Raw genomic sequence first — 26,874 nt, forward strand, 5'->3', positions numbered from 1 at the left:
ATGAAGCCAAGTATTCTGAAAGCCAGGAGCAGCTTTGTATCATCACTGTCAGATCTCACCAGATCGTACCAGCAGAAGGGGGGAATTAGGGAACCAAAAAAACAGTATATTTAAGTCATGTGAGCAGCCAGAGTAAGTCTGGGGCCATCTCTTAAAGGCGCCATGGCGTCCTCTGCACCAGTTTTCTACTGGCTTGTTCAGTGGTGCATCCAGTTCATTTTATTTAGCAACACAGGAGTCTACAGTTCTTAAACGCGCTACTCAAATGCTTGCTTACCTTCACTGCAACATGAAGCCTAGCTGTTTTCTTGGATGGACCAGATGCCTCATACACGCTCCCATCAATGTCAACAGCCATGGTAAAAAGTGGAGCATGAACTGGTCCGGTCTGTGAAACCAGCCTGTACTGGAGACCAGGCCTAAGTTGGTTCAGTCTCATGAGGGCATTGGACCCCATTGGAGGGTCAGGTTTGTCTTCTGAAATACAAAAGGCGGCAAATAAACTATAGGCACTCAATCACAGACACCTAATAGCAATAGCGTTGATGAGTTGTGATGAACCTACTCAACCATAACCAAGGGAACAACGAGGCAAGCAAAATACCTTTTTTCTGAACCCTTTTCTTCTTTTTGCTAGGGGACTTATCCTCCCCATCTTCTTCCATTGGGCGTTTAATAGGGGCAACTGCGTAGGTTGTGCTGGGAGGGATCTGCACAGAGTAAGAAAAGGCTGTGGAAAAATACAGAACAGACTAAGAAACAGAAACATAACCAGACACCACTATCCGCACTATACACATGAAGTCTTAACCAATGGAATTTTATGTATCTTCAGAAACATTTTTAGGAAATATGCAGTTTCCAAAAATTAGCTTCTCATTTTCATAGAGTACATACATGTGCCTCAGACAGATTCCAATTCAAATGTCCAGGTAATACAATTTTAAGCCATAGATGCGAACACCACAAATGTCTGCATTATGATAACTATGCTCAACATTGTACGAGATCCTTGATTATACTATGGTTGGACACTAATGGTCAGGATGCCCTCTGTATATCAGTCATAGCAATTATGTGAGGAGAGGCTGCGCCCATCATGTCAAGTCTGGCAAAAAGTAAGCCAGTCATGTACTTAATATGTCAATGATGGCTTCCAGTTTGCCATGTCTAGACCACAAATGCCCAAAATAATCATGGGTAACCATAATCCCATTGGCACCATAAAGCCACAAACGAGCAGAATGGTGCCAGAGAATACCATTTACAATTGGGGTCCTCAACATGAGGTGCACTTTTCCAGAAGCAGTATTTATTTGTGAGGAACACAGTGTCAGCCCCACACACAAATGCATTGGGGGGGGGGGGGGGGGGAGGGGGGGGGGGAGAACGCTCAGGTCAAAAGGAGCAGGCTGATAGCAGTGCTTTGTTTTACTGTAATGGGCCATTTTTTCAAGGTTTAGCATGACCCTAATGTTTAAGTCTAGACAAATCTTGCAAACTGGATAGAGTTGTTAAATTCTGAGGGGGAGCCGCAATTATTTTTATACTGGGGGCACGGCATTAAAAAGTGTGAAGACCGGAGGTGGGAGGCATGTATGGTAAATCCCTTTTTACAGAGAAGTTACTGCCCTCTTGTAATATTATCCTGTGCCCCGAGCACCTTCCCCCCCTAACTTTTTGCTGACTGGTTGGTACTGGTGGTAACTGACTAACCGGTCCCGGCTCTGCCTAACCATGCCCAGTGCTACGATGACACTTTACTTAGAATACAGTGAAAACATACTAGGGTGCACTATGGGTTAGGGTACCTGTGATTGGCATGACCTCCCCTTTAAAACCCTAGTACATAATAGTGCTATCCAAACAAATCGACGGAATGCTGAATAAATTATTATTATTATTATTATTTCGAGATTTCTATTGCGCATATAAATACCCAAAGGTGTCTCGGCGCATATGGAGGCTAAAACGATCAGACAAATCATACATTCTGCCCCAGTCAAGTGACCTGGGTTAATTCCATTGTTCTTAGTTCTCACCATGTCACCTGGGATCTCTGTACTGGGGCGAATGTATGACCTGGTTTTGCATTCTGTCCATCAATGGTACTTTTTGCATTTGTGACCCCGAGTGGGACGGGTATGCCCAGACGTGGGTCCTGTGCTCTCTATGCCAAAGGAGTCAAGCTATCATGGCTGATCGCCCCAAACTAGTCCTAGGATGCTTGTTTCCAGTCCTGGGAGGACCTGGCTTGGCAGTTCAGGCTGGACTGTTCCCATGGGGCACAGGGTCAAGACTGACTTGCATATGGCTGGGTTCAAACTGGAATGGTATGGTGAGCAAAAAAAACAATGGATTTAGACCCAGATCTCTGTACTGGGGTGAATGCAAGACATTGTTCTGAATTCTGGCCATCAATGGTTCTTTTTGCTAGTACATAACAGGGCAGGGGGATTGAAGCTACCTATAAGTCCCTAGTACTGAATCAGGCAGGGCAGTTTGGAGGCCAGCATTCTTTTCTGCATTGCTGGAGCCGGAGGTCAGTTCAAAAGCAGCACTGCTTTTAAAAACGCAAATTGTGCTGGTGTTTGCGTCACTTAAAAAATGATTAACTACAATGTTTGGTGACGGTTGGTACCCCCAGGGTCTCTCCGTGTCCATGGGGATGGGGTCAGGTACTTGGGAGAATCCTTATAAAAATGTTTATGCGAATTGGGGTTAGTGAAATTGCACATTTCACCCCCCAACATTGTAAAGGGATTCTCAAAATCGACTTTTGTGCCAGGAACACTACGAAATGAGGATCTGCAATAATTTGATATATTCAGAACCCCTCAAGTCTTTCCTAGATGTTCCAGGATTGAAGGAGATCCTGTATGTATCAGCATGGTCCTTATAAAGCCTGTTTTATAGGCCCTGGTATTGGAGAAATTGCCCAGTACACTTTTCCATTGCAGATACCAGGCCATAGGTTAACATTAGAAGAGGTTATTAGTTCATAACCAGAGAAAGTAAAGCCATATCCTGGAGCTCTACCGGTTATCAATCCAGACGTAGCGGCGGAAAAAAATAAATATCTGAAGATGGCAACCAAAGGTGAGTTTCCAGAGGAAGCACATCGACATCCCAGAAAGACACCAAATGGTGGGATGTCGACACCCACTAACAAAGAACAAGCATTTGTAATGCAATAGGTATCGCATTTGCGAGAGTTTGAGCTATTTTTATAGTAAATGACATTGCCTTTCATTTATGTTCTGGTTTTAGAAACAAAAATAAAAGCCATTGTCATTTACAATGCTACTAGGTCAAACTCGCTTAAATGCGAAACCCATTACATTGGCTTGTTATTAGCATAAAGCATGAGATGGCTTCTTGTTACCAGTAGTCCCATTGTTATCAGTGCTATTCTCATTGCTGTCAGGAGCACGTATCCCATTGGTATCATCAGCGCTATTTTAAATGTCATCAGCACTAGTCCCATTGCTGGCATCAAGGTTACTCCCATTCACTTAGAACAGGTCTTGAAAACACCGAAATGTGGCGCCTGTTGCTGTGGTCTTCCTGCAGATTTTGAAAATCCCTTGCTGTTGACTTTAAAGAGCAGATCTGCCTTCCGAAGAATCTGACAGTCTGGGTATCTGCTACAGGTGATTCTGAAAGGAAGCCAGGCGCTGACCAAAGCAACCTCCATGGGTGACAATGTATATGCTACAAATGTCTGCAGTGAGGATTAACAATTTCAGTCTGCCAACCACATAAAAATAGGTAGACTGTTTTAGAAACATAGCTATCCTGTGAGGTGTGCAAGTGGCGCTGAACAAAACACAACTTCTTTCATTTAGTTGCTTCCCTGAGAAATGGATCCCAAAAAAAGAACAAGGCAGCGAGTGGTGAGCGCGCCACTGCGAGTCATGTGGTTTCAAACATTGCGCCTGTGTCTGGACAAGATAATTGAAACCACATGACTGCCGGTGCGCGTAATAGACACCAATAGGCCATGGGGGGAGCAATGCGCCTGCCTATTGCGTGCTCTTGGTAAAAATAAAAAAAAATAAAAAAAACGCACAAAGCCCAATAGCGTGCCACAAAAGGAATAGCACACGCTAGTGCGTGTGCCATTCCTAGGTCAGCTTCTGAAACCCAATTTTTACCTACTAAATATCTTGCGCTGCATGAGCAATGCTGTGCACTGCAACGCTAGGCGTGAGACCTCGAAAAAACAAGGACAAATACTACAATTCCAGACCCAGCCACAAGATGGCAGAATAATGCACAGCATGTAAATCTAGAAAAGATTCACGCTGCAAAACTAGGATTAAAGGACTCAGTAGAATGGTATGGATAAATCCAACAAATATTGTTGAATTTCTTCTAAAATGTACAGACAAGTTAAGTTAGACTTTCTTTGTCTGCAAGCCAGAATTAAACCCGTAGTGGTCTGCCCTTATTGGTCAGAGATAGGTGGATTAGCCAGGTTGTTTAAAGAGGTGATAAATGACCCCTGGGGTTAGGAAGCCTTTTGAGAAGGAAAGGTTGCTAGGCATAGGAATGCCAGGGGTAGTAAATAGTAAAGAATGCTCTTCAAGGGAAGGAGGAGACAAGCTGAAGACACCAGTTTAATTTACAACTCTCCTCTTTGAACCAAAACAGATGCTAGGCTTCAGGAAGAGAAACTATGCTCTTGGGTGTTGCCCTGCACATCATTGGACAGGAGTGCCCCCTGCTTGACCCCAGAGAACATTGAATAAGTATCTGAGAGGTGCTGTGGCTCAGAAGGGCCCACGCTGAGAACTTTGATGTGCATTCACCAGGCCCTGCGCTTGAAGATTGTGCTTTTTACACCATCTGAAACTGCAGCCCTGTGGCTCAAACCTACTTCAAAAGGACTAAAGAGTGGATTCCCTGCAAGCTAAATGTCAGAGCTCACCTGGACCATCACCACACAGAATACTACCAGTGGATTTGTAAGGTTTCTGTTTTCAAGGACCCTCTTGAAATTGAGCTAGTATCCGTCCTTCTGGACATTCCGGCTCCAGTGCCCCATTCTATTCTTAGGTTAGTGGTACGAAATTGCGCTTTAATGTATTTAGCCAAGACCTCCCATGCGCAAGGACCCACTTCCCTTTTAGTGGCTCCTGGTCTGGAGTTAATTAAAATTCCTCTGGGGATAGGACGGACAGGTATCTAGAGACTGGGACACCTCACAGGGATTGATCTGACAGTGAACATACAGGAAAACTGCCCAAGGATTGGAGGAGCACCCAAGATGCAAAAAACGCAGACTGGAATTGGATCAGTCAGGGAATAAGTCGGGCCTCAGCGGCCAGCATCTTGTTCAAGGTTCTCTAAAGACGAGGCACCCACAAGGGCCTACAAGGGAAGCAGAGATCTTGTGAAACTCCCAGAGGAAGCATCAAGCGATTGTGCAGCTCATACGCTCATCCACAACACTGCACCCATTTTAGATAAAACTTCTAAGTCTGCACTCACCCCTGAATGATCATGGAAAGTGTAGATCTTTTAAAACTAAATCAGAACAAACTTAGCCTGTAATGTAAATAGTTTGTATATAGAGCAAACAGCCACTCTATGGGTATCCTGGCGCTCAAAGAAATTGAGAACCCGATGACAAAGATTCACGCTGTATGGCCTTCAAACTTCATCACACGGATAATGAGAAAAGCTTTCCAATTTTCATCTCTTCTACCTAATTGATCACTTACATCCTATTGTGGTAGGATTTAATTTACTGCATTTTTGGAATCAAGGCAGCAAAGAAAGGTCTAAATAAAATCACCTGAATGCTTAAGGGGAAATAAATTGCACTTACCTGTAATAAATAATCAGCGCTCCCAACTAAAGTAGCCTACCCACCCCAAAAAAGGGGCTGCAAAAAAGCCTTCTGAAAATCTGATGTCCCTCGTAATCAGTCTCCTCGAATAGCAGCAACAAGAGCAAAACTACACTTTAGAGACAACAGCATTTGTAGAAGTTATACTGACGCCTTATACTAAATACCTTTTTAGCACTTTCTTTAGCTGGGCACCCTTACTTCCTGTTCTGAGATTGTATTCAAATGTGAATACTATGGAGCAAAAAAGAATAGATCACATAGGCCCGCCAGGCACAACGCAAAGCACCTATACGTTGCACACGGAAAAGTGCAAACGTTACATGTTCCCTTGAAGAAAATTAACCTGGCATTTGATGTGCAATTTGGTAGTACTGCTGTTTTAAATTTAAAAACGTTTCGAACAAGCATTCATGCCCGCTAAACGCATCTACCTGCACACGGTCAAAGTGCACCGCAAACAATTACATAATCAAAACAAATAAGCTATGTACAGCATTAACACAAAATAAAAACTGCCAAAGAACAATATATATATATATCCGGTGAGATTACTGGCGATACTCACGCGTGCCAGTGTATTCCGCTGGTAGTTCGCCTTTTTGCTTCTTAAACATTTTGGGAGGGAGTTGGTCCATGCCCAAAACTTTGTGGAGTTGACCGAAAGCTGCGAGCCGCAGGGCATGCTGCAAGTAAAACAAGTTCAGTCCTGTACAAAGGTCGCATATCAGAAACAGGTTCAGTGAAACGGTACACCGTTTGTACGGAATAGCTAGGCATTTACAATTCCAAAAGGGAATGGCTTCAGTTCACTAGCTAGGACTAAGAAGCAGCAGACACAAACCCTATATGAAAACGATGAAGGCTGCTATCCCCGCTTGTGTGTTGCAGACCCTTGTATTTTTTCCCACTGGCCTGAACGAGACTAAAAAGGCATTCGATTGAGGTACCCACAAAGTCGCATAATCAAATCTCCGGTCAGACAGTAGAGCATAAAAAAAGGATTTTCAAATTAGATGTGCTATGGGCCTGATTTTTAGGACAGCGGCCAAATAAACGTCAAACACGTGTCAGTTTAACAACGTCTCCAGAAATAGTTACCTGGGCACTCTGGGTAATGTCCTCTCTTTCTTGTAAGTCCAGATGACCAATTGCATCAGTAGCCTCTTTCTCGCATGGGTCATAAAGGCCAGGGCCATCTGAAACATTTAAGGACTCTTCATGAAGAGTGGTCATTTAGAGTTTAGAAATGGTCTCGGTTAAAACACAAGCACATTCAATAACAGCGACTCCCTAAGATTATGTTTATTTGGAACAAAGCACTGAATGAAGAATATATTGCATTCCTATTCCGACTCGGTATTGACTGCACACCCTGGACCATGGGAAGGAGACCGGAATATCCACCTACCTGGCATAAGGATTCCAGAAGCAAGGCACTCTAGCACTCTCCGTATAGCTTCGCCAGCTCCCATGGGCCTGTTGGCGGTTCCGATTGCCTTTTCGCAGAGAAGTTCCAAAGGCTGACCAAAAGGAGGGTAGGAATCAATCATTTACACCAGAATCCAGCACAGACGAGAAATAAAACAAGACTAACAGGGTTGAAAAAATAGCTGGGTGGCTGGTCTAGGTCTAAGGAATGTAACAAGTAAAAAGCAAATGAAACCCTTGGTTCTTTTTAAATAAAGCCCCCCTATTTAATTGGGTATGACGGGGAAAGGGCTTGCCCCACCACCCATCCAATACCATGGTTTATCAAAATTTCCCAATTAGGGACTAGAAATGGGTATGTGTGGTCTAAACAAGCTAAGGGAATACCATTAATCACAGGTGCGAAGTGCAAAGAATATGATATTTACCCATCCTCTAAGAGGAGACCAAGTGGGAACACGAGCACAGAGATCCCTCAGAACACGGATTACTATGACGCACGATTTCAAGCCATTCGCTCTCGCCTAGAATGGGCAATGGGTAGAAATTTAGTGAAAACATACATCCCACAAAAAGAACAAAAAAAAAAAATGACTTACTGCTACTTTGTCAAGGGTAAACTATGTATGGTTTTACTGGTTTACAAAATACGTAATTAAGTTACAAGAAGTTTACAATTACTCTTAACACAAAGCAGCAGCTACGTAAAAGTCGTGCCTCGGCATTAAAGTGCTTCATTAGCAACTGTTCCTGGACAGACGCTAAGTCCTGCACAGCTAGTAACGAATGTAATCTTAAGTGTTAACTTAGTTTAAAATTAACCATGTTCTACTATAAGACAAATAATAACAAAATGCAAACCTGGAACCACTTGGCGTGTCGGAGTGACGCCAAGGCAGCAAGGCATTTCTGCCTGTCCAGAACGTCCGGGGTGTCGTTGACTGATAGCGTTTCTATTCATGGATGGAATAAGAAGACAAGGCACAGTTTGACCAAGGGGGGTCTGTCAGATGGAGAGGGGAGGAGGCAGCTTCCTAAAGGGCAGCTGAGGCTCCCTACAGATAATGTCCCTTCACATAAGAATTAATCTAACCCTTAATGCGCTGAACTGTAAAAGAAAAACTGCAGTAAAAGAAAATATATTAAGAGTAGTGATAGCAGAAAACAAAAAAATGGACTATGTGAATGATCCATTAATATTTAACCTGTGCTACCCAAGGGACGGTGCTGGGAAAGGTATGGTGGAATCTGATGAGTGCCACATTCAGCTTCTAAAGCAGATCTGGTCTCTTCGTTGCTCTATAACCAAGGGAACCCCCTCCGCCCACAAGGCTTGACTGCCCTGGCCCCGGCCCGTGACAGAGAGAGTCCTGTTGGTCAAAGGTCCAGCGTCCCTAAAATCGACACAGAAGGCTTGATACGATCAGAACCATAGGAAATCATTAAATGACCACAATATAAATATATCATAGTATGTGCTGCAGCAAAATTGAATCTTGTATTTAAAATATCTTGAGAGGGTTTTAGATAAGGCTAGTAGAGCAGTTAATATGCTTACAACCTCAAAACACGAAAGAAGTCTACTTAGCATTGAAAATGCTCATTGAGGTATTAAGTTAGACACGTAAAGTACTTTTTGAATGTTTTTGGTCTGTAGGCATTTACAAATCTAACTTTATCCAAAACTGCATCTCTCCCTGACAATGCAATTGCCTGAATATCAGACAAGTGATCCAATAAAATCTTGCTCATTTTTGCTGCAACACACACATCATCGCAGTTCTAAGACATGCATGAACAGCAGTAGCCTTCCGTGGTGCACCAAAAATTATAACGGCAGCCAGAAACTCCCAACCCACCAGCTTCAACCAACCCAGAGCAAGCATCGGCGTGAAACAAAAACTCGTAAGTTCGAGATGAAAATATTAATTGAACTGCATTTCATTACTGTGATTTACGATTTCGTTTTGTGCACTCTTCTAAGAAATCAGGAAGAGACAACAGACGTACACAATACATTCTACCCATATTCCCCCAAGTAAAGAAATAACACAGCAAGTGACAAACTAAGTTTGCAGCTGTGAATCAACGTTCCACAAAACCATCTATCCTCGCCCTACAGTAATTTACTAAATAAAGCACCACATTTAAAAACCAAGCTAAATACCAACATTCATCGTACAATAAACCATTTCAGGCTGTCTAACGTAATGGCCTCGGCACCCACTCACATCCACTATGTTCCTACAGCAAATGTTAAGTTACGCGATAGATAGCTCCTGATCGAGGCCTGGCGTCGTCAGTCGCATACCTCCAGATAGTTTTTCAGCTTCTTCCCGAACCAGTGGTGACGTCATTCTAATGGTGAGCTCCAACGGAGGCTCCTTGGCGTTCTTGATGAGGATTGACGCGTCCTCGATACACTGGATGACTTCATACTTCTCTTCGGTAACATTCTAGAAAGGAGCACCGCAGAACCTTAGTCAATGGCTCTTGAACATCAAGTCCACAATCAACGTGTTCACCCTTTCTTCCAGCTAAAAAATGTGATTCGAAATACTATACTGATTGAGGGGAAGTGATGTTAATAAACACTATGGCATGCTGGGAGTAAAGCAGAGTATTCACCTGGAGATACTGCTGTAATATCGCTATCTTTAGTAAATAAATTGATTGCACTCTCGCATAAGAAGTCATCAAAACGTATACTCACAGCAAACTGAAGCTCTAGATTATCCGCTACTTTCGTCAAAAGCGTAACCGTTGGCTTATCCTTGCATAGGAGAACCAATTCAAGTTCCAAGTCGCCTTTCAACAAGAGGCCCTTAGCCACCAGTCCAACTCGCATGACTCCTCGGAGGGTCCTGGTCATGTTTTCTGATGTGGGCTTGGCTTCTGCCCTGTGAGGCAATGGTCAAATTAATAAGACATTAAGCTCGCATGGATTTATAGGTGTACCTATTAAACGAAAAAAAAAAAAAAAAAAAAAAATCAGACCTACCCCTCCTTTGCATCTTCGTCTGTAGTTGCCTCCATGACCTCGGGGTCCGGGTCAGGCTTTACTTGCTCGTTTAGTACCTTCTCTTGCTCATCTATCCAGTCTGAAACCGCTTTAAGGGCCCTCTCTGTATGCGAGACCATGTTCTGCACCGCTTCCAACTCTTCCTGAGTTGGATACACAGCTGAATGCTTTGCCATGACATGGCGGTCATCGTTTACGAAGATACGCATTTGACGCTGTAATTACAATGAGAAGGCGGGTTGATAGTTCGACAAACTGCTAAAAGAACATCACCAGCCAAGACCTTACCATGTCTCTGCAATTGTACTGCCTGTATATATTTAATAACTTGTATGTCACAAGTCAAGAGTTCACAGCAAAACATAAAAACGTTAACTAATTTGGTATCACCTCCTTGGTTCGTCCAGTATCACCAACATATGTTCCTCATATGCATGTACAGCGAACTAACTATACCCATACCGGATTTCTGCCTCAGCGACAGTCGCACACTTGTGCCCACGTACTTTCAGTGGAACCAAATCACCATCCCGAGTCATTGTGCAGTGTATTTTATGTGGCGAAAGGGCTGCGAAACACATTTCACACATTGACTCATTCAAATAGGACATACCTGGTGGAGAAAGACAGTTAATACATCCCTGATGTAGAGTAAGCGGTGCAAAGACTGAAAACAAGCGTACAGGTTTAAAAAATGCGTTTTTTATTTTACCGATGACCAAAAGCGCAGCACAGCGGAGATTGATCGCTTGTAGGCATAATTAAAACAGCAGTACTACCAAAGGCTCCGAGCACAGTCCAACAAGAAAGGCAATGTTTCTAGACTATTTTGCAATGGTCTTAAGACCAGTACACCTGAGCTATTGAAGAACAGCCCAATGTATTCACAAGCTGGAGACACATTCCTACTTGTAACCAAACCCTACTTCCCCGTAACGCATTACAATCATTACTAGGCATTCATACCATGCACTTGTTTTCATGGTTGTCGGTTGGTCACTTCAGATGTACCGTGCAGAAATGCCGGCAGTGGCTGCAGAAGCAGCTATTCAGAAAGGTATGTTACCAGTAGATTTTTGTACTGCAACATGGAAGATTCGGCATAAGGGCGTCCCACGTTGTATATCCAATTTCTTGATACATCGTTCGGACATGACAACCTATAGGTACCAAAACGCCCATCCTCCTTGTACTCTGGGAATGTTCAAAGAGCATTTCTATGACGGCTGCAAAAAGCTATGCGGCGTGAGTACTAGTTCAAAGGCCACCACGCCAGGTTGGGCTGGTGGTAGGGATAAAGGAACCCACGGTGAACAGATGTGGGCCAGGGCAATGGTGTCAACCGGTATAGAACCATCGAGTTAGTCACTCGCGTCCATGACACTGTCGCTTTTGTTGAAGACCGCACCGCCGTTCACGACGGAGTGCAGAACTGACTCCTGCTTAGCGTAAACAAGGCATAGAGAAATTATGCGGGCATATGTTTATTCAGCGCACGAGCATGTGAGAAAGCGTTACATTATAAAAGCAATGGGTACAAAAATGGCCCATGCCTACAGCAGGTAGTTTCATGGGGAGACTTGCACCAGAGACGCAGATGGGAACTGGGGAAGTACCCGGCGTCCGTAATGAAGCCACAGAGATAAGGATGGGATTAGTTTGGAGTAAAAGACAATTACAAGCGGTGAGGGTTTGAACTCCTGGTTCCCAGAAGCACCGCAATAATGATAGGTTCGATACTATGTGCAAAAGAGGAAACGCACGAGTAAATCAGTGTCCACATACCACAAAGTGGTATTACCCAGTGTGCCTCGCGCTTCCGCCATTACAGCGGCACAAAAGGCCGTCAGCCGCCATTACAAGCCAGACCCTGCACCGGTCACGGCGCCCGAGCGCTTAAAATGTGGTCAGCGCAGTACCAGCTGGATAAGTAGCGCAGAAAAGCACACCAAATGTAAGCCAGCGAAATAAAGTGCGTACTTAGGCTGTCGACGTTCTTTTAACACCCGTACGATTCCGAAAAGGGGCCCACGGCTTGAGTAAAAAAAAAAACGTGTTTTATGATCCCCGGTTTCCCTTTAGTACCGTTTAGCCCTTTAGTCGAAACGCCTTCTCCCGTCGTTTCTATTGGGTTCCCCTGCAGCTTGCCGGCTGCGACACACGCTGGAGCCGGCAGTTGCGCGGACGGAACCATTGACAGTACAAAGATGTAGAACTATCCCACCTGGAAAAAGACCCACAATATTTTCGTTTACTTACCAGTGTTTGGATAGCGAAGGGCCGCCGCCGAAAGTAAGCCTGGAGATGGTTACGGCTCTTCTCTCGCGCCCCTTCGCCCGCGACCTCTTTGGTACGGCCCGAGCGCTACCACTGAACAATGGCGAACCAAAATGGCGCCCGTGAGGAATACGGGCGGTCACACGACGCCAACAGAAATCGGCGTTGTGAAGAGAATGTCGGCCGTCCGACTGCACATATATACTGGGCTTGTTCCTGCGAGGAATAGGAGGGGTCTATTCGCGGGTCAAGCCTCGTTTGGGCGAGTGAAAAGGCGGAGTATAGGTGAAGATTTCGATCTAGTCTCCACCTCCTGCCTTGGAGCTCAACGGGGCGACGTCACTGTGCTACTGTTACCAACCGTCTGACTGTGCTCGCGAAGAAAGACTACTGGTGAGTCGCATAGCAACAAAAGAGGGAGCTCGGAGTAATTGAGCAGGCTTTGCCCTAGAAATGAAAGAAAGACGACACTGACAACTGCATGAGGGGGGAGAGAGAAGTGCCCTTTAGAAGGCGTTTGGGAAGTGAAGAGAGAATGGTCCAGCACTCCGTTCAACATTTGTTCCTTTTGCTTTCGTCACCCTAAGAGGGAAGGGTATGCCCAGACGGGGTCCCGTGCTCACTGCATCCTTGTATTTATTCATTTTATGCTTTTTTATATAGCGCTTCACAATAGGAACAGTAATGATACATAAGGAAAAATTTACAAGTGAGCATGTTACAAAATCAAATATTACGTTCATGAGTGTAGTATCCTGGTTTGGATACCATGTGCCTTTTCCATTAACCTGTCTTGCTACTCAGCCTATCTGGGTGAATGGTGGAATGTTGAGTGTATGAGGTAATATGGAATGTGTGGTGTACCTGTAGATGAATGACAGTTGGAAAAGAGGGCTGAATAGCAAGAGAGCTATTCCTGGTGGGGCTTAGAAGAGGCTTAGGAGAGACTTGAATGATACTTAAATGATTACCTGATTTAACCTTGAAAACCTATCAATAAACCATCTTCAATCAATACCACTCGGCTACAGATCATCTTATTACAATGAGGCAATAGTGACAATTGTGCATGTATCAAGAGATACAATAGGTGGCAAACGATACGTTACATGAGGAGAAAAAGTGACGTGTGTGCATGTTACAAGAGCGTACAAAGTACAAGTAGAGGTATAAAACTGCAATAAAGGGCCGAAACTCAAAACACCAGAACAAACGTTGCGTTACATGAGGCAATGGTGGCAATTCTATGGCAGGACGGAGGCTCCGATTATGCTTTCTCAATTTCTTTACTGAAAAACACAGCAGCCAATCAGTACGCAGTCAAGAAATAACAAACTACATTACCCATAAACCCAGGGTAACCATAGAGTATGTGAATGTATAAATAGGGTCATAGAGGTGAACACTTCCTCTTTCTTTGCTGCTTCGCAGCCAGTTAAGTGCCTTTCTTTCATTACATTGCTGTTTATACATTGTGTTTATTGATAATTGCAGCGCTTACTTGCTCTAACTTTGTGCTTCGTTTTCACGCTGTGTGCGCTCTTTTCTACGCCGCTCGGCGTGTTGGTTCGGGGTCGCTGACCTCGTTGTCGTGTTGTGCGAGGTCGCTGACTTCGTTGCATTTTTCGGTTAGGAGCGTGTGCCACCTTCATTTCTTCAACACGTATTTCGCGTTGTTTATTACTTGGTGTGGAGCTGGAGCTGGAGCTGGAGCTGGAGCTGGAGCTGGAGCTGGAGCTGGAGCTGGAGCTGGAGCTGGAGCTGGAGCTGGAGCTGGAGCTGGTTGGGACGCGCTGCCTCGCGCGTCTCTTCCTATCGGCAGCGGCTTCGCGCATGCGCGGGAGCTTTGTTTACACGCCCGGTGAAGGCATGTGTTTTCCTCAGCCGTCCGCTTGCCTCAGACGGAGGAAACATCTGGTGTTCTTCGACACCTGCCCTTTGGTGCTGCCGCTTGAGCTCCCTGAAGCCCTCTTGCATTATTATCACTGAGGGTTGTATACATTTGCATAGGCTCTGCCTAGAGTGGCAAAACTTGCTGGTATTCAGTGCGAGTCCTCCCTCCACGTGAATTTGTATTTTTGGTCAGGTTTTCCTGCGTTTTCAGACTTGCACTAGGGGTACCACTCCCCCAATTTGGCTTTGCCTTTAATAAGTTCAGAAAAACTTATCACTTCCCTTCCTGTGGGCTGTATTTGGTGGTCTTTGTCGCCATGGCGAATTACTATGATGAGGAAGGTGAAGATTTTTATGAGGAGGATGAGCCTTCAGCGTCCCTGGATGATTACATGGGCCAGGCATTGTTTCAGGCGATTGCGCCTTTGAAAAAACATCTTTCAGACTATGCCGCCCAACAGGGTTGGGTACCTCCTGCCTCTAGTCGTAGCAAGAAATCGCCAAAGAACCCTCACAAATCCAAATTTGCTACACTGGCAAAAACTCTTTCTGCTCCTTCATCAAGGAAGCGTGCTGCGCCTGCCCGTTCGGACCCCCCGTCCGACACAGATGATGGGTCATCATCTTCTTCCACGTCCTCTGAGTCTACTAAGCCTCCCCCATCCAAGAAATCTCGGAAGGAGCACTATGTTGATGCGCCATCTTCTCCTAAGGTTTTGACATTTAATCCTGCGGACATCATTCATCCCCATTCCTCTGCTTGGTTGCCATCCCCCGAGGTGGCTGATTATGTCCAATCCCACATCCGTTCCCCTTTTGAAAAAGATGTGCGAGCTCGTTTACGCTCGGAATGCCCCCGCCCTGATCTTTCAGACAAGCTTGCTTCCACGCCTGATGTAGACCCTACCATGGTCACATATATGCGCAAGTACTCTAAGGATCCTACTAAGGGTTTGGATAGGTTATGGCGTTCGTGCCAAGACAAACTTCTTGATTTATTGGGCCCACTCACTAAGATTCTGGACTTGGGTTACAGGGCGAAGGAGTCTGGCTATCCTATTGATCCAAATGAATTAATTGGTTGGTCCCAGCGAGCTGTCTGTTTTCTTGGGAATGCAAATTGTGCCTTGTCGGCGGAGCGTCGTCGCTCCATTTTGATGAAACTTGATCCACGTCTCACGGATTTAGCGACTTCGGAATCTGGCCCCCAGGCTCAAGGTTTGCTCTTCGGAGCTCCTTTCCTCAAAGAACTTACCAAGTTTGTTTCAACCTTCAGCGGCCTCGATAAATCTCAAGCGAACCTGAGACGGGCCTTCCGTCCGGTTTTCGGCAGGGCCGGACGAAGGGGACGTTCGTCCGGCCGTGGGTCAGACCAACCCGCTCAACGGGGGAATAAGTCCCACAGAGGAGGACAAGGCAACTCCTCCACCAAATCTTCATTCTACCCTTCACGAAAAGGCAGAGGGCAGTATGGCAAAGGCGGTTACAACGATAGCCAAGGAGGACGTCCTGACTCTTCCGCCTCAGGTGAGCTTGATTCACGCTTCCAATGTCATTCTGGGGGGAAGGATTCAGTTTTTTCTGCACAATTGGCATTTGATCTCAAACGATGCCTGGGTGCTGGAGACGGTGCAAGGGTACAAGATAGAATTTTATTCTCGCCCTCACCAGCATCTCCGGCCACGCCCTCTTGTTTTTTCCCCGACTAGATCAGGGGGTTATCTCCACAGAAATCTCTTCCCTGTTGACCAAAGGGGCCATCTTTCCGACGTTTCCTCATCCCCAGGGATTCGTAAGCAACGTTTTTCTCGTGGAGAAAAAAGGGGGAGGGTCTCGTTTAGTTCTCAACTTAAAAGACTTCAACGGTGGCGTTGTTTATTGTCATTTCAAGATGGAGGGCATCCATCTTCTCAGAGACCTTCTTCAAGAAGGGGATTGGATGGTTCGACTGGATTTGAAAGATGCATATCTCCCGGTTCCAGTTTATGCTCCTCATCGTCGCTACCTTCAGTTCCAATGGTTGGGCAGTTGGTACGAGTACACGGTCCTACCTTTCGGCCTTTCTTCCGCTCCGTGGTGCTTCACGAAGCTCCTTCGTCCTGTGATGGAATCCTTAAGATCCCGCGGAGTTCGGTTAATCGTTTACCTCGACGATATTCTCCTCTTGGCTGAGTGTCCGGTTCTTCTTCTATCACATTTGCAATGGTCCGTGGATCTTCTACAGTCTTTGGGTTTTCTAGTGAATCCCTTAAAGTCAAATTTTTCTCCATCTCAGACTATGGATTTTCTGGGCTTTCACATAGATTCAATCTCATGTCAGTTACTTCTGCCAGGCCAGAAGATCAGGTCCATCAAGAGGGATTTGAAGTTACTTCTCGCTCAAGAGACAGTCTCTTTGCGCTCAGTGGCTCGGATTGTGGGTCTTCTTTCTTCCTCCATCCAAGCGATTTTTCCAGGTCCATTACACTATCGTGCGCTTCAGCGCCTCAAAATCCGTCATCCCCAGAAGGGTCTTCGGTACTCGGATCATGTCCCTCTTTCAGAGGAAGCCCGGACAGAGATGATGTGGTGGCTGGACCACATGGAATCCTGGAACGGTTGTGCGCTATTCGGGAGGACTCCCGATGTTGTGATAGAGTCCGATGCCAGCCTTTGGGGTTGGGGAGCCCGTTGCGGTTCAGTGTCAACAGGGGGTCGTTGGTCTCCGGAGGAGTTGTCTCTCCACATCAATTGCCTGGAGCTTCTGGCGGGCTCCTTCGCGATTCGATGTCTCTCTCCTCTCCAAACGAATTGTTGCATTCTTCTCAGAATGGACAATGTCTCGGCAGTTCGTTATGTGAACAAACTGGGGGGTACCAGATCCAGACTACTCTCAGAAATTGCGAAGGATTTCTGGCACCTTTGCTTGGACCGCAAGATCACAGTTATTGCCGAATACCTGCCGGGCTCCCGCAATCTGATTGCGGACTGGAACTCTCGCCATCTACGAGATTTCAGCGATTGGAGGCTTCATCCACGAGTATTTCGCAAGTTGTCCCGAATTTGGGGGACTTGTCACCTGGACCTCTTTGCCTCTCGACTCAACACCCAGGTTCCCCAGTTCTACAGTTGGAGGCCAGATCCGGAAGCTCTAGCCACGGATGCATTTCTCCAGGTCTGGCCTCCTCTGCTATGCTATGCATTTCCACCATTCATAATGATCTCCCTAGTTCTAGCCCGGGCTAGAACTCCTTCTAATAACCCCTCTTTGGAGGGCTCAAGCGTGGTTTCCAGTTCTTCTGGAGATGAGTTGCTCGTCACCGCTCCTCCTTCCACATGTTTGGAACCTGTTGCTGGACCCTCTTCGGGAGCCACACCCTCTGGTAATGTCGGGCCAACTCCTGCTAGTAGCGTGGAGAATTTCGGGGAACGCTGGAAAATCCCAGGCTTATCGGGAGACGCTACCAGATTCATCAATGAGGCTTGGGCCCCCAACACACATAAGCGCTATAAATCAAGTTGGAAGCATTGGTGTGATTGGTGCTCACAGCGGTCGGTGGATCCCGTTTCAGCGGATCTCTCTTTGATCGTGAACTTTTTGGCTTCCATGGCATCCTCTGGGCTAGCTTACAGAACGGTTAATAACTTTCGTTCTGCGATTTCTGCAGGTCATATTCCTGTCGATGGTAAACCAGCGGGAGAACATCCCTTAATATCGAAATTGTTGCGGGGAATCCGGATGGTAAAACCTCCTTGCCCCAAATATGTTGCCCTTTGGGATGTTTCTATTGTTTTACGTTTTCTATCTGATTGGCCTTCCAATAATCTTTTATCCCGCAAACAACTCTCAGCTAAGCTTACTATGCTCCTGTGTTTGGTATCTTGTAAAAGGGTGTATGATGTACGAGCTTTGGATCTCGCGGGTCGCACCTATTCTCCTGAGGGTGTCTCTTTTGTCATTTCAAAGCGAACAAAATGTAATACTGCTGCGGTTACTTATCCTTGTTTTCCTCACAACCCTCGGTTGTGTGTGGTTCAATGCCTAAAGGATTATGAGGTAAGCACTGCACCTTTTCGTTCTGATTCACAAGGTCAATTGCTTATCGCTTTACAAAAGCCTTTCAAGCCTGTTTCTCCAGCTACGTTGGCACGTTGGTTACGTTGGCTCATGCAGGAAGCGGGCATTGATATCTCCATCTTTGGGGCCCATTCTGCGAGAGGAGCTATGGCTTCCAAGGCTTTTTCCATGGGTGCTAGTCTTCATGATATCATGAGGGCTGCGGATTGGTCATCTGAGTCTGTTTTCAAAACCTTTTATTTTAAACCAATTGTAGATGTTGCATCTGTTGTGGTGGAGCAGCTTTAAACAAGCATAATCGGAGCCTCCGTCCTGCTATCGAATTAAAAATTTGCTAACATTCGTGCCAAGAATTTTCAATTCTATTAAGGACAGGAGGCGAGGATTATCCCACCCTTATTTCATTATTGTCTTTATATTATGCTTACTGCTTTTATGCTGTACCGTTTTGGTCACTGTTTATGAAATGTTTCCCCTCCCTGTCCTGATTATTGTGTTCAACTCTTTTGGGGAACAATTTTTACGGCTTCTGTCTCTTTTCAGGCTCCGACCTTAAATTAAGTGTGCCGTGACTTTCTTCTCCTGATTGGTCTGTTGCTGTTCCTGTGGCTCTGGGAGGTTCCTTCCCCTCTTCAGCCGGATAATGACCTCTCCGGGGGACTCCTTTGATGGATTGTTTAAGTTTTACGTTGGATCCTTTACTAATTGACTATGGACAAAGAAAGAGGAAGTGTTCATCTCTATGACCCTATTTATACATTCACATACTCTATGGTTACCCTGGGTTTATGGGTAATGTCGTTTGTTATTTCTTTACTGCGTACTGATTGGCTGCTGTGTTTTTCAGTAAAGAAATTGAGAAAGCATAATCCTCGCCTCCTGTCCTTAATAGAATTGAAAATTCTTGGCACGAATGTTAGCAAATTTTTAATTGTACATGTATCAGAGGCAAACAAAATACAAGAGGTAGCAAACGATACATTGCACGAGGAAAAGTGACGTGTGCATGTTACAAAAAGTACACAATACAAGTAGAAGAATAATACTGCAATAAATGGCAGGCACTCAGACTACAAGAACACTATGGGAAGGCACTTCTATAGTCATGGAGAACATAATTTCCTATAATGGAAGGACTTACTTCAGATAATAGAGAGGGCGGGAATTAAATTTGGAAGTGTCTTTGATGGAGGAGAACTTTGAGGTCAGTTTTGAAGGGGGTGAATGTTTGTATTGTTCAGCATTCCGTCTATCATTTGTTCCTTTTGCTATTATAAACAAGCATTGGCATAGCCAATAGGTCTCGCCTTTGGAACCTTATAAGTGTTTATCCATGCAACAGTTAATGTTGTTGCACAAAGGATATTGTGCTGGATAACTAAACACTTATAAGTTCCCAAAAGCGAGACCTATTGGCTATGCCAATGCTTGTCTATAATGGCTGGTTGAGAACATGTTTACTTTATGACATTAAACGTAGTACAAGCGAAAAACGTGGTTTAGTTACAAATTGTGTGCCGTGTTTTTCATGTTCTCATTTTCCTGTATTATTAAGGTATAGATTATAAAAATGAGAGTATAAATGAAAATGATGCGAACTTCAAAAGCTGGTGACTATAGTCATGCCTTCGTGTGCCCCAGAATTTCCTGCAAGTACTTGATATCCACATTGGCTTTGGCACCCGCAGCCATGTGACTAGATGGCATCCATACCTTATGTTTTGCAGAAAGAAACTAAGAAATGCACAATACCAACATTATTGTCCCTTTGCATTTGCGTTTTTTTAACTCCCCATTGTGGTTTTGAAAGCATCAAGCTGGCCGCCGTGAGGTGTTTTTTTAATGTCACTAAATTATTATACGTTCTAGACTTTGACATTCAATTGCAGCAGGTAGTAAATAAAATGACTACATTCTGCAGGCCACAGGTTCTTAGTAAGGTTGCCTCAACCATCCACATTCACAAGGTCGATTAAATCAGTATCATTGAGTTCAGTAATGGTAAAACCTAAATGAAATTTTGTTTTTACTTGAATGGTTGCACAGTGTTGACCCACATATGAAAATACATTTGGGTGCTTTTATCTGCTTCTGGGAGTGTGACGGCATGCTTACCCAGTGGTCATTAGAAAGGCCTGTTTTGAGCCATTTGTGTGACTGCAGGTAACTGTTGCATTGTGTGTTTGTTTTCCCAGTGACCTAGATTTTGGGCATCCTGTCTTAGTCAAACTGCATACAACCATAATCATCTGTGTGCTTCTAGAGGCGACTATATTCTGGAAGCCTCAGCTGGTTTAATATTTCTGTGTCTAAATGTTTTTAAACATAATAATTTTCACTACTTTTGAGAATTACAAAGGTTGTTTAAAAAAAAAATATTAAAAAAGTGAAATCAAAATTGCTGTGCCCCGAAGGGTCTGTTTAGATGATTATACACACTCTGTTATACTTTATTTTCTCATACAACCGTGGCTGAACTCAAGTGTAGATTGCATGCAGAATTTACCTTTTCTGTTAACTTTTTTTTTTTTTTACAGTTTTTATGTAGCTGACAAAAGATCAGAGTCTTGTGACTCGGTTTGAAATCTGCCAAACGTTTTGAACTAACATTTTCTCATCCCAAGGCCCGCCTTCCATTTCACAGCATGTACAGACATGTTTTTGTGCTACAGTCCGTTTTTGAGGGGAATGTCCAGAAATTAGCTACTTCTAAAGAGTGTTGTCTTGTTTTTTAGGCATAAATACAAGTTTGAAGTGGTTAGGTATTAAGAAAGGACAGCTATGTCTGAAAATCTCCTTCAAAGGTACAGCACAGTGGATCTGTGAATCCCTCTACAAATAAGCATCTAAACAGCAGAGCAGCACTTGCGTCATTTAACTATAATCATTACGGTGGCAGAAATGACATCATAAACCCCTTACCCTAGGCACCATGTCATTACAGGAAGTACCGTCATATGACTTTTGAAGCTGATAGCACCCCTATTGTCTGTCTTGTTTTAACAATCTTATTTGAAACCTGAGGCTACAGCATGGCAACAACGCCTGATGCACTGACAGTGACAAAAACTGAAGTGGTGTACTTTTGAAAGATCAGAAGCGAGATGGGTTATAAGCGAAGCAGTCGACAGTGCTCCAACGAGCAATGTAATGGGAATTATATCAACCATCAGCAATAGAGAATTGATGCCCCATGGAAGCAAATTCTGTGACTTAACTCTTGATGCACACATGTGTAAGATGAAGTAGGTAGTAGGTATGCTGTATGCATCATAATGGCCAGATAGACATGTGACATATCTAAACTAGCAATGGCAGCGCGGCGGTGAAATTGACACCGCCGCCCGGCCACAAAAGTGAAAGTAATGGCCAGCGGAGTAAGAGATAACAAAAGGCAGATGGCGACTGCACGCAAGCTTTAGGACAGGAAAAGCTTGAGGGTAGCACTTTGAAAACCTTTTTACTAAAAGTCGAGCAATCAGCGCATGTGCTGCTCTAGTCTCGACCTAAAAAGCCCAACAATTCAAAGAAAAACACTTGAAATGGAGTAGATCATTGCAAATGGACCGAGGGTTCAGGGAACTTGTCACTTATGCATTATAATTCATAAGAGGCTATTTTGCATTTTTAATGAACATTGAATCGTGACACATTAACCATATGATGTACTATATGCCTAAGAAAATTGCCTATTCGCATACTTGTCAACCCTCCAGATTCCTGCATGATACTACCGATTTCAAGGATAGTCTCCCGCCTCTCTGCATCCAAAAACCTGATTCCTCTGCAAGCTTTAGCCGACTGGGACTGGTCTTGTGTGATTTGGAGTAATTCACTGCCAGTAACCTGCTCATGCATAACATTTTTGCCACGCTCTCTCTGCCTGCCATAGTGCTTTCTCTGTGTTCCTGACAGGTAGGGGAAAGTGTTTTCTTCATTTCAGTTATCCGATCCAGCAGCAGTCCCATACATACCAAGAGACTGATTCAGGCCTGAATAGAAGTCAATGGCGAAAAATACATTCTCTCAACGATTTGTTTTAAATCTCCCACTCCCCTCTTCTAAAAATATTGGCATGTATTCGTTATACTTCACAGCATCAATTTTTTTTGTTTTTGTTTACTTTCGTAACAACTCAAACTGCAAGCCAGACCTCTCGTATTTGCCAATAAACAACTTCTTACCCCTACGTCACTGTCTCACTTCATTACACAGAGTGCCCCGGACACTACCTATTTGCATAGGCTCAGGTTCTTCTGCGCCGTGTCAATTTCTGCTCGGTTATCTTTATACATAACCAACTTGGGTTCAAAATGCCCTTTTTCTTGTCTCCGCTAATTAAGTTGATGATCAAATTTAACTACGAGGTCAATAAGAGCATTTCAGAACTGTGGGGCATCTACTGCTTGTGCCAGTATATCTTTAAGTTCACCCTTAAGCCTTTTAATAAAAACATACATTCAGTTTTGCCTCAGGCCACCCTGCCTCCGCCACCAATCTACTGAAACTAGAAATGTAAGTCATCAAATCTTTGGACCTTTGTTTTACATTTAAGAGTTCAGTGTCTACAGATAATAACAAGCATTTACAATGCAACGGTCTCGCCTTTGCAAAAGTTAGAGCTATTGACATTGTAAATGACAAACTTTTTATTTATGTGTTGGTTTTGAAAACAGATAAATAAATGGCATTGTCATTTACAATGCCAATAGCTTCATCTCTCGCAAATGCAAGACCTATTGCATTTGCAATGCAATAGGTCGAGTATTTACGCGAGTTTGAGCTATTGACATTGCAAATAACAATGCGTTTTATTTATGTTTCAAAAACCAAAACATAAATAAAAGGTCTCACACTGCTCTCTCTCACACTGCTGTCTCTCCCTAGAACACACACACTGCTGTCTCTCTAACACAAACTGCTGTTTCTCACACACTGCTGTCTTACTTACACACATTGCTGTCTCTCTCACATTGCTGTCTCTCTCACACTGCTGTCTCTCACACACTGCTGTCTCTCACACGCTGTCTCTCACACCCTGCTCTCTCACACACCATGCTCTCCCTAGAAAACACACACTGCTGTCTCTCTCACACACACACTGGTGTTTCTCACACACTGCTGTCTTTCTCACACTGCTGTCTCTCACACTGCAGGTGTGGGTTGTGGGATGTGGGTTTCCAGCTCATATCTGGAGGGTGGGCGCTGCTGCGCTTCATGGGTATTTTTTTTACATACTCCCCACAGCATTAGTGGTAGCTTCAGAAGCTTTTGTTTTGGGGGGGAGGGATGTTGGGGGTCAGATCTCAGCCCAAAGCCCCGACCCCTCTTCATGACCTTGTGCCCTCATGCCTCGTAAACGCAATTGGCTTATGATTTTGTCCCTTTATAGACACATCTCCTATAAGATCCTCCCACCAAACCCCCTCCCCCTATTGTGAAATGTGTCTGCAAGTTGGCATGCCGGGCAGTAATTTTGTGGCAGTCAATGGATCACTGCAAAAATGCAGCGTACAATTCATTCTTTTTCTAGTCCCAGCAGGCAGAAAGCGGATCATTTTGCACCCGATTCACATTTGTATACTACGGCTAAGAAAAAGAAAATAATTGCCCACGCAAACTGAGCCACACACACAGAGCCACACACACACAGAGCCACACAGATAGATAGACAAACACACACACACGCACACACACACAGAGCCACACACACACAGAGCCACAGCCACACACACACAGAGAGCCACACACAGAGAGCCACACACACAGAGTCCCCCCACACACACCCAGAGCCACACAGAGACACACACCAAAAAAAAGCAACATTTTGCATTCAGATAGTAATGGCAGATGCGCAAACACTGCATTAAGACACTGAAAACCAGCGGTGCCATGAAATGCTGTCACTACCAGTGAACGCCCATTTTACGTCTCTTCACGCAAGGTGGCATTAAAGACTCGAAGACGAGACAAAATAAAATAGAAACTCGTCGTTTTGTCTATTTCCAGGCTAGAGCAGCTAATTCGCAAGGTTGAACTGCCAGGGTATGCAGTAGTGCATTTTTAGACGTCCAAAAACCACTTTTTGTAACTTACTCGCGCATTACAAGCAGCAGATTATGGCAACGGGCAGTTGCTGTATCAGCTAATTATTTAAAACAGGCAAGGGCGAATGTTTAAAGGGTAAAGCAAATAGATACAAAAATCTACATGACTGGGCGTGAGCTCTTCATCCTACTGCTGCTACGTTAAGTGACCAAATTCTGCTGTCAACCCAAAATTAAACACTTGGCTACATTTTCAAGACCTTTACATGCAGAACTTAGTCGTTTCAAGCTGACTTTTCATCTCATCTAGGTGAAAGTCACATCTTTCCTTTCCGTTACGTCTGTGTATATTTATTTTATTTTTGGGTTAGGATATTTCCTTTCTGCGCATTTTCAGACTATGTACCTTTCAGATTGGTGACCCTTAGACTGCCTTGGGTGACTTTTTTGTTGTTGTACAGATATCACACGGAGGCCCCTTTGCAAAGGATAATGTTGCTAAGGAAACATTCAGCAGTTATATTTTGAATCAGAATACATTTTAACTCGTGAGTTAAAGTAAAATAACATAAAAACACGCACATGCACCCCTTCAGCATTAAAAGATACTATAGGGTTGGACTCTGTCTCTCATAAATGAGTGTCGTTTCAGGAAAGAAAAGTAGACACAAATCTCGGATGCAAAACCAGCCGTGATGGAGGGGAGGCAGAGGCACTGATGCAAAACCAGGTGTGGGGTGGGGCGGGGGAACTAATGCTAAACCAGGCGGGGGTTGGGTGTGGGCCGACTGATGCAAAACCAGGTCGGGGGGTGGGGGGGCACTGATGCGACAAGGCGTGAAGTGGAGCGGGCAGTAATGCAAAACCAGGCGTGGGGTGTGGGGGTACAAAAATGCATATTACGGCGCTGCCTTGCCTCATAAAGCCGGATTGGCTGAGGTTGAATTTGAATACAGCTGCCTTGCTTCGGCTTTGCATCTCTCTGGCAAACTCTGCGCTCCCATCTCATCCTCGCTTAAACGAACTGCAACAATTCACCACGAACAGCACCACACACACCCTTTTGAATTCATCAGTACACACGCACCTACCTTTTAAAGGTTTTCGGAAGGTTTCAGATAATTTGGACTCCAATTGGTTTAAAAAGCATATTCCAGCACTTTATCGCACTTTCAGCATCCCTCGTCTGCAGCTATTAGGATCACGGAGCAGCCACCATTTTCTCGTCAAAGGACGCATGGTACTTCTAAATAAGGACCGTCACCTGCCCACTGACAGCTGAATCCACGCCCACACGGGCCCGTGGGGATGAGTAACAGCACCCAGCGACTTTCTGATGCTGACTCAATGCACCCACACAAACTCTGCTTTCTCTCACCACAAATGCACGTGTTCTGCCGCGCGCCTATGTACATGCACAAGGATGATGCTTGCACGGAATGTAAAATTAGGACTGCCCAGTGCTGGACAATTGTAAACGCTTCGCATGTAATCCAAGAAATTGTGTGCTGCAGGCAACCACAGCGCCAACACAGCCCCCGCAGAGCGGATCTTCCTGCCCAGCGGAGTCCGTTACAAGGCGAACGGCAATGAAACTCTCGGCCAGTTGTGAAATGCACAGACAACTGCGCGGCATGGACCAGGCTACAAAAGGGAAGCACTGATTCACTCAGCTGAGACTGAAAGCGCGAAGGTGCCACAGCTTTTTAGGACTCAAGCGTTTTAACTTAATAATCATTGTAAAGAAAGGATAGACATGGGGAGATCACGCTGCCCAGAGAAGCCTAGTGTGTTCAACACATTCTCTGACCTTCTTTAAACTTGTAATTTGGACGGCGCTTACTGAAACTATGTCCTATATTAAAGTATTTTACATTGTAACGTTGTCCCCTTTAAACGCGGAGGCAGGGTAGTGATTGCATGCAAAAGAGGTATTTTCTTCGAACTCATTCCCTTTGAGGGAAAAAAAGGAGGCGGGCGGGGAACTATTATTTCAGTGTTACATTTTCTGCTAATTGTTCCTAGTCTGTATTGAACCTTTGCATGCTCTGGCTGCTACCTGTCTCTTAAGCAGCCGCAGGGCCTCGTGTTTACACCCCACCCTGTCAATGCTTGTCTATTTAATGGAGTTTGCGCCGGCCTCCATGCGGTACTGATTACATGGTGTCCGTTCAGCCCCAGCAGAATACAGCCGTCTCCTCCCCGGGCTGGTAAAAAGGTCTTAATCTGTTGGTGGAGGATTCCTGGGATGAAACATGCCTTATCCTCCCTCGCCGAGATTGGACGCGTG

General features: G+C 44.8%; 1 protein-coding gene across 4 annotated transcripts in view; it reads right to left on the reverse strand.

Moving 5' to 3' along the window:
• The window catches only part of ILF3 (interleukin enhancer binding factor 3), a 52,428-nt gene extending 39,495 nt beyond the window's left edge, over window positions 1-12,933 (reverse strand). For 2 of the 4 annotated variants that reach the window (XM_078685260.1, XM_078685277.1), the window contains exons 1-11: window positions 12,570-12,933; window positions 10,290-10,525; window positions 10,002-10,188; window positions 9,600-9,744; window positions 8,150-8,241; window positions 7,717-7,812; window positions 7,269-7,380; window positions 6,959-7,074; window positions 6,426-6,543; window positions 605-730; window positions 278-477 (exon numbers count right to left, since the gene is read on the reverse strand). In XM_078685260.1, the coding sequence (XP_078541386.1) occupies window positions 278-477; window positions 605-730; window positions 6,426-6,543; window positions 6,959-7,074; window positions 7,269-7,380; window positions 7,717-7,812; window positions 8,150-8,241; window positions 9,600-9,744; window positions 10,002-10,188; window positions 10,290-10,519 (1,422 nt within the window). In that variant the 5' untranslated portion in view covers window positions 10,520-10,525; window positions 12,570-12,933. The remainder of the gene's footprint in view (window positions 1-277; window positions 478-604; window positions 731-6,425; window positions 6,544-6,958; window positions 7,075-7,268; window positions 7,381-7,716; window positions 7,813-8,149; window positions 8,242-9,599; window positions 9,745-10,001; window positions 10,189-10,289; window positions 10,526-12,569) is intronic. The other 2 variants (XM_078685268.1, XM_078685288.1) reach the window with 1 other exon arrangement.
• Window positions 12,934-26,874: the final 13,941 nt, after the last annotated feature.

This window comes from Lissotriton helveticus, chromosome 1_1 (genome assembly GCF_964261635.1).
Source record: "Lissotriton helveticus chromosome 1_1, aLisHel1.1, whole genome shotgun sequence".
NCBI classification, from domain to species: Eukaryota; Metazoa; Chordata; class Amphibia; order Caudata; family Salamandridae; genus Lissotriton; species Lissotriton helveticus.